The sequence below is a fragment of the Macrobrachium nipponense genome, chromosome 39, assembly GCF_015104395.2.
Source record: "Macrobrachium nipponense isolate FS-2020 chromosome 39, ASM1510439v2, whole genome shotgun sequence".
Lineage (NCBI taxonomy): Eukaryota > Metazoa > Arthropoda > Malacostraca > Decapoda > Palaemonidae > Macrobrachium > Macrobrachium nipponense.
In genome coordinates, this window is record NC_061099.1 from 33,659,599 (window position 1) to 33,668,820 (window position 9,222).

General features: G+C 33.8%; 1 protein-coding gene across 1 annotated transcript in view; it reads right to left on the bottom strand.

Annotated features, from left to right (window-relative positions):
• Positions 1–9,058: 9,058 nt before the first annotated feature.
• Positions 9,059–9,222, bottom strand: part of LOC135210407 (WD repeat and FYVE domain-containing protein 3-like) — a 41,071-nt gene continuing 40,907 nt past the window's right edge. The window contains exon 16 of the mRNA XM_064243310.1: positions 9,059–9,186. Within this exon, the coding sequence (XP_064099380.1) occupies positions 9,059–9,186 (128 nt within the window). The remainder of the gene's footprint in view (positions 9,187–9,222) is intronic.

Below are 9,222 nucleotides of genomic sequence, written 5' to 3' on the forward strand. Positions count from 1 at the left end.
TTGCTATGCATGACTTATGTTTACTTTTCTTCTTCGGTATATATTAATCCACCATTTTCTCTTTTTCTTTCGGGTCTCAATAAATCTATATTTCTAAGAAAAAAAACACACAAAAAAAATCACATGCTGGGAATGTTGTCTTAGTGCGAAACATTGAAATTTCTTTTTCTTTATCACTTCGACCCAACATTTTGAGCCATTTACCCCTGGCCAATCACTATTATTTTTCAGCTTTAATTTCATTACAACATGTTTACACGTATATACAACAGGAGGTACGTGGATAAATGTTTAGTTTTCTATAATAGGATTAGTATATATATATATATATATATATATATATATATATATATATATAATATATATATATATATATATATTATATTCATAACTGAATCACGAAAGTTTGGAACGTGATAAATCCATAAAGCCACGAAGGAAAAATAAACAACGGAGTTCCTGCAAGATCTATCTGCTCAACGTCATTTACTTAGTAGACAAACTGACTTACATGAGGAATTTACAGGAATATAAATGATATTAGGTAAGTAGCGTTTTTCAAAGAATTCCATGTACAAGTTTGAGAGGAGTGGTACATGGAATTCTTTGAAAAATGCTACTTACCAAATATCATTTATATTCCTTTAAAGTTTTATAGATAATGTTGATGATATTCTAGCTGTTCTGCCTGCTGGTATTGATGCAAATGATTTACTCTCTAAATTAAATAACCAGGTACCATCGATTAAGTTTATTCTAGAATTGGAAAAAGACAATTACCTACCTTTCTTAGATGTTTTGATACATAGAGAACCATTTCAATGTAAATTCAGTATTTATAGGAAACCAACCAACAACTTAACGTATGTTCATTTCTATTCAGGCCACCATCCTAACATCAAAATATCAAATTTTTCTTCTATGTTTTTATGAGCATTGCGCATTGTCAGTCCCCAATATTTGGATCAAGAAATTGAATACATAAGAAAAATAGGGAAAGATTTATGTTACCCTTCACGTATATTACATATTTGTTATAATAAAGGCCATAAAAAGTTTTAGTGTAAGTAACACGGAGAAAGAAAATTCTAAGAACATTCTCAGTTTGCCTTATTTTAACGGATTTGAAACCATTAAATCATTGTTAAAAGCCTTTAAGGTCAACCCTGTTTTTTCCTATAATAACACACTAAAGGGAATGTTAATAAAAAATGGACCCAGGGAAAGCAACATCATTATATGAAATTCCATGTATGGACTGCCCCTCTTTTTATCTCGGACAGTCGAGTTAACATAATTCACCTCGTTCACAAATACTAGGTCTAAAGTATTTTCCTTTCTTGTTGGCAGGTGATTTATTTGTTGAATGTTGTATTCTAGTAGCATATCTAATAGCTTTTCGAATTGCCTCTTATCTTCTGCACTACTATTACTCTCTTTACATGTATAAATACAACCGCAATCTCCTATTCGTTCTTTCCAGTCTACGAGAGGAAAGTTAGTCTCCGGATAGGAGAATAGTCCAGTCCTTGTGAGAGAGAGAGACCTTACCTTACCATACAGACCTTACAGTTCGTTCGGGTTGCCCCAGGTCCCTCAGTGTGAGGCACCTCTAATGTCTACCAGAGAGTTGCTAGTACATCTTCCGGTATATTTTGCATCTTCCAATCTTGGATGGTCTGGGATGCAGTTTAGATATTTGTCGAGCTTATTCTTAAACACATCTACGCTCACTCCTGATATATTCCTCAGATGAGCTGGCAACGCATTGAATAGACGCTGCATTATCGATGCTGGTGCGTAGTGGATTAATGTCCTGTGTGCTTTCCTTATTTTTCCTGGTATAGTTTTGGGCACTATTAATCTACCTCTGCTTGCTCTTTCTGATATTTTTAGTTCCATGATATTTTCTGTTATTCCTTCTATCTGTTTCCATGCCTGAATTATCATGTAGCGTTCTCTTCTCCTTTCTAGACTATATAATTTTAAGGATTGTAGTCTTTCCCAGTACTCAAGGTCTTTAACTTCTTCTATTCTAGCTGTAAAGGACCTTTGTACACTCTCTATTTGTGCAATATCCTTTTGATAGTGTGGGTACCATATCATATTGCAATATTCAAGTGGACTACGAACATATGTTTTATAAAGCATAATCATGTGTTCAGCTTTTCTTGTTTTGAAGTGCCGTAACAACATTCCCATTTTTGCTTTACATTTTGCCAAAAGAATTGCTATTTGATCATTGCATAACATGTTCCTATTCATATCACACCAAGGTCTTTAACTGCTTCCTTATTTGTGATTGTCCTCATTATTAGGTCCCCTATATGCATATAGCTTTCCTTCTCTGTCTCCATAATTTATTGATTCAAATTTATCAGAGTTAAATACCATCCTATTTACCTCTGCCCAATCATATACTTGTTAAGGTCTCTTTGTAGAGCATTTCTATCTTCATCACAAGTAATTTCTCTACTTATTCTTGTGTCATCAGCGAAACTACTCACTACCGAATCCTTAACATTACTGTGTATGTCTTCAATCATAATAACAAACAGTATTGCAGCTAACACCGTACTTGTGGCACACCGGATTTTACCTTGGTTTCATCCGATTTCTCATCGTTTGCAACTATCTGTTTTTTCTGTTGTGTAAAAATTCTTTTAAGATCTTCCTACTTTATCAACGATATTTGTTTTTTCGTAATTTTTTCTTCGCTAATATATTATGGTCTACTTTGTCAAAAGCTTTTGCCACAAAAAGTACATAGATAAACCACATCTGTTTTGCATTTCCGCTTTTCATATTTTTGAATATGTTCTCACGGTGGACTAACAGTTGGGTTTGTGTACTTTTTCCGGGTACGAAACCGTGTTGTCTATATTAAACAAACTTATTTTTTAGTTAAATGTTTCATAATATTTTTCTTCATTACTCTTTCTTTCATACACTTTCATAATATGTGATGTTAGACTCACAGGCCTATAATTACTTGCCTCTAGTCTTGATCCACTTTTGAAAGTAGGGGTGATATATGCTAATTTGTGCTCATCATAAATCTTGCCTGTATCTACACTTTGTCTTAATTAATAATATTGCAAGTGGCTTTGCGATAGAATGAACTACTTTCTTTAACAAAATAGCAGGGACTCCATCAGGCCCTGCAGCAGCTTCCATTTTTAATTTCTATGTCAGCTAAATATTCACTATTTTCGTCCCTTACTTCTATATCATTATCTTCATTATCTATTCTAGGGGTGAATTCTTTCTTATATCGTTCTGCCAGTTATGTTGCAAATTTCCTTTTTTCCTTTTTTTTCACTTCGTGATTCTCCCTTCAATTCTTAGAGGGCCTATTTCTATTCTTCTTTTATTCATCTTTTTTCGCGTATGAGTATAATAGTTGGGTTTTGCTTGATATTTATTAGGGTTTTTTTCTTCCAAGTCCCGTTTTTCATTTTCTTTTGATTGTATAATCTTTTGTTCTGCATTTTCTATCTTACCTTTTAGTTCTATAACTTTCCCATGCATTTTTTTTCTTTTTATTTTCTTTTGCAAGACCTTTTTTCCACTTTCGATTTTCTGGAACAAGATCCTTCTGTCTCTTGGTATGCATGACTGATGTTTACTTTTCTTCTTCGGTATATATTTATCCACTATTTTCTCTAATATTTTATATAATATCTCCGTATTTACCCTTATGTCATCACTTACGAAAATGTTATCCCAATCTTTGTTTAATTCTTCATTTATTTCTGACCAATTTTATATTTTTACTGTAGAAGTTGTATTTTGCCATATCCTTCCCACTTTTTCATTTCTTGCTTATCTCTGTTTTCACTTGCTTTGGAATGAACTGTTAATTCTATGACATTATGGTCTGAAATACTTGCATTATAAACTATTATTTCTTTAACATAATTCATCTCGTTCACAAATACTAGGTCTAAAGTATTTTCCTTTCTTGTTGGCAGGTGATTTATTTGTTGAATGTTGTATTCTAGTAGCATATCTAATAGCTTTTCGAATTGCCTCTTATCTTCTGCACTACTATTACTCTCTTTTTTATATGTATAAATACAACCACAATCTCCTATTCGTTCTTTTCCATTCTACGAAAGGAAAGTTGAAGTCTCCAGATAGGAGAATAGTCCAGTCCTTGTGATTTCTACATATATCATCCAATTTTTCAATTATTAAGTCAAACTCTTTAGTATTAGGAGGTATATATATTACTATGTTCATTAATTTTCAGATTCAATTTCTACCGCTATTAGTTCACATTCTGAGTTACTATATTTCTCATATATTTTTCCTTGATTGATTTTTGTCTTTCCCATATATTGCGGTTCCCCCTTGATTCCTATTTTTTCTATCTGATCTATAAGTTTTGGCAACCCCTTTTATTTGATCTTCATTCCCAGTCTCTTGGGAATACCAGAGAGAGAGAGAGAGAGAGAGAGAGAGAGAGAGAGAGAGAGAGAGAGAGAGAGAGAGAGTTGGTAACCAGTAAATTATTTAAGGTGGTAACATGTTGTCTTTTTTTTTTTTCTATCCCGCCAGAATCTGATGTAGTTAACGCAGGAAAATCCAATACTAACATCAAGTGATTTTTAAAGGCCTAAAGTAAAACTGTATATACCCTTAACTGACATTTATGTTGCCATGACCTTTCGGATACTGAATCTCCTTAGTAAGGTGAAATTCTACTGTTCGTACCTCCTAAAAATACAGAAATGACGTACATTATGCACGAACGAATGATATCACGTGCTCGTACTCAATCGTATCTTTACTATGCAAATGATGGGCAATTGAGCTTTGAAGATGAACATTGGAAATGAGCCTATGAATACAGTCGTCTCTCGTTAGTGAGGCAAAAAATCAACTCCAGGCAGACTGTTTAGAACCAGAAAAGAGAAACACGTAATATAAATACGCTTCATCTGTAACTGAAACCGTCGATTGTAATTGGTATCTACAGCAATATGACACTACAGGACAACGTTGTGTATATATATATATATATATATATATATATATATATATATATATATATATATATATTACATCACCGTGATTCATATACAAACATTAAGCTGCAAATGTCGATCAATATCCAATTCGTTGTGCCTCGGAAATAATATATTCTCATATATGTTAACCGAACGCACTGCTTATGCGTTGAATTTCACGCGAACACCCAGGGATGTATACATATATATATGCAAATGTCTCGTCGTGCCAGTGTTCTATCATCTGTCAATCAAGTCGTTCAAAAACGACTTATTGGAATTTTTGAAATTTAAATCAGAGTCACAGACTTGCAGACGCGTTTGTTTTGACCATTGCATATATGTATATATTCCCTCCCTTATGTGCTTGAATTTTAAAAGCAATCAAATGCATTGAATTTAAAGAGTAAAGGAGAAGAGTATTTTTATATTTAGACTCAGGAGAATCTTCAGATGCATTGCCATGCATATTTAAGAGGGTCATATGGCTGCTATGCATATTTCTAATCTCCAGAGCGAAGTAAGACGCCTTCCGTCTTTGACAACGATGAAATAGCTAGTTCTTGGTCTAGATGTAGATGCCAAATTCCTCTTTTTTTCATCTGGCGACATGTTTTCCATATACCATCCATATGGGGAATTTTCATCATAAATATATTATGAATCCGGTCTTCTTTCAAGGGGGTGATAAGATAAAAACTAAAATTAAAAAATCGAGTCGTCAGGCGAATCACCAAAATTCAGTTTTTGGGATTTTTCGACGGACAAGTATGTCAGGCATGCCAGACGTACGATGTTATGTAATATTACGCGCTCCTTGTCCCTTTAAATGTATGTAAGGGGCAGTCCCACCCCAGACAGCCAACCCCCCCCCCCCCCACCCCCCCCACCCCATCACCCAAACTTCCTAAGTATACTCTGCCAACTTACTACGTTACTGCTAAGTTTTTGCTTGTTATGTCATTTTTCACATGTTTTCACGGTACTGTACGACAACTTCAGTTTATTTACGCTGTTCTTTCCATTTTCCCTTGTTTTTACGTTTTGCCCGATATTGTCAGGAAGAAGTAAGGGAATTTGTTTACTTTGCCTTTTACCCTAACACGTACCAAACACCGCCCCCACCCCCTCCCGCACCCAGAAAAGGGAAACCTGGCAACAGAATGTTTATATTATTAAGTGACAGAATCCGGAGAGGAAGAGCTCCAACAATCGGTTCAGGTCACTTGTAAATTTATAATGATTTGGAAGACCTGTAGGCCTACTTGAACGCGACCGAAAGGTTGGGGCAGGTTAGGATGATTCCATAAACTCCCGTGGTAGATTGAGTGTGGGAAACATAAGATTACTTTCAAGACGAGTCTATGGTTAGTTTTTACCATATGGCGTCCGCTTTTTTTTCAGTTTCAGCGAGAGCACACCAAAAAGAAAAAGAAAAACGTAACGATGACATTGTAAATTCATTCGCTATGACAAACAACAGCCTTATTTTCGAATTGACAAGAATGAATTTTTAAAAAGAAGAAGAAACAAAGTTAGCGAGGGAATCTCAAGCAGCGCCTTCTATTCACGCTAATGTTGGTGACGCTGGGAGTGCTCCGTCTCGATTCGGTTATTCCAAATCCCGTCTCTCTCTCTCTCTTTTTTTTTTTTTTTTCCTAGCCCGAAAGGAACAGAACGAACGTCATAGGATGTATACAAAGGTCGCTTAATTAACACGAAATGCGTGTTTACCACTCGTGGAAACCAGCTGAGTGCTAAAAGGACGCGAACCATTTCACAAAACTTCGCGTTTATTCGTCTGTTCCTCGTTAGAAAGAACACCTTTTCCAAACCCTTTACTCTTCCGTGCCAGGATGATGCCGGTTTGTATATGAATGGCTGGAAGTCCGAATTAAACCAAGCTGCAGTGAGAGAGAGAGAGAGAGAGAGAGAGAGAGAGAATCATTGCAAAAAAAAAAAATTTATGAATAAATCTGGAAACAAAAAACGTTACAGAGAAGGAGAAACTATAAACAAATGAAAGGAGATTTAAAATAATAAAAAGCCATTACATGCTAATATCAGCGTGGTGACTCGTGTGAAATGAAATAAGGAGGAGGAGGAGGAGAGAGAGAGAGAGAGAGAGAGAGAGAGAGGTGGAGAATCATGAACTTGCTCAAACATGGAACAAGGACTGATTCAAAAGACGTAGAAAGTGTATGAAGCTCTGAGCTTCATACTCATGAGACATTTGAATATTATATCCACCGACAGTAATCATATATTTAGTATGTAAACAGCTGAATTGAATGGAATAATGTTGAACAACCAATTACCCACTCATATATATATATATATATATTATATATATATATATATATATATATATATATATATATATATATACATACATGTATATATATTGCATATATATTACATATATATATATATATATATATATATATATATATATATATATATATATATATATATATATATATATATATGCAGACAGGCCCCACCACAATATACAACAATCTATACATACACAGACACGCATACATATACATATATATATATATATATATATATATATATATAACACACACACACACACACACACACACACACACACACACACACACACATATATATATATATATATACTTAATATCATATATATATATACATACTATATATATATTTGATTTACAGCCACGAAGGAAAATTGAAATACCGGAAATGCTAAGTAGCTACTTTCGACTTATTACCAAGACATGTTCACAGCAAGTAAAGAAACACAGAAGCAATAAGGGCCTATATGAAAGGTGGGTACAAGTCCTAAGGGAATATAAAAATGTTGGGAGGTCACGGAACGGTCAACAGATTAAAGTCTTGAATCTTCTTATTGGTAATCCTCTTTATTCTATCTTTCAATTTCTTTTGGAACATATGTTTATGACCGGATCAAAAGAAAATAATCCTTGACTTACATTAAAGTTATTCACCCAGATTAACTAAATCAAAACAGATTCTAACAAGTTCCTTGAAATAGTTTCGTACTACGTGACAATGTTCGGCTTTGCGTCCAATGTATCCTATGGGACTTTTCAATTAAATGTAAAAATGAAGCATTATTCGTCTGACCTGTTCTTACTGAGTATCTGTTTTGTTTTAATCTGGTCAATTCTTTGCTGGTCTGTCCTAATTTTGTACACAATTTTGTGCACAATATTGCTATCTTTTAGGGGGCTATTATTTATAAGCATTGTTTTTATGTTATTATATGTACATATATAAATGTATATGTATATATAATATATATAGATATATATATATAGTACATATATAAATGATATATGCTATATATATATATATAGGGTATATATATATATATAATATATATATATATATATATATATATATATATCATCATCATCATCATCATCATCACCCATCAGCTGTTGCTAGTGCTAGTCCACTGCAGAAGAAAGGCCTCAGACATGTTCTTCCACTCTCGTCTGTTTATGGTCTTTCTATGCCAGTCCATACCGGCAAATTTTCTTAGCTCGTCAATCCATCGTCTTTTCTTCGTTCCCCTTCTGTTATTCTTTTTGTCCATCTGTTATCTGACATTCTCATTATATATCCTGCTCACACCCATTTCTTTTTCTTACTTGTTAGAATATCCTCTACTTTAGTTTGCACTCGTATCCATGTTGTTCTTTTTCTGTCTCTTATTCCCATCATTATTCTTTCCATAGCTCTTTGAGTTGTAACTAGCTTATGTTCTAAGGCTTTAGTAAGGCTCCAAGTTTTTGATGTATAAGTTATTACTGGTAGGACCATCTGATTTAATACTTTTATTTTTATAGAAAGTGCTATTTTACTTTTCATATCTCATTTTATTTAGCAAATGCTCTCCATCCCATGCTTAATCCTTCTTAAAATTTCGTTCTCATGCCCTGCGGAAACACTTACTGTCTGTCCTAAATATGTATATTCATTAACAATCTCTAGAGGTTCGTTCATAACCCTTATTTGTTGTCCTCTCTGCATTTTCATTGAACATTATCTTGGTTTTTACTCATATCATTTTCAGTCCTACATTTCTGCTTTCTTTCTCTATTCAATTCTTCCATCATCTTCTGTAATTCCTCTCCTGATCCACTGAGTAGATCTATGTCAGCTGCAAATATTAAGTTGTTATGGTATTCCCCTTTAA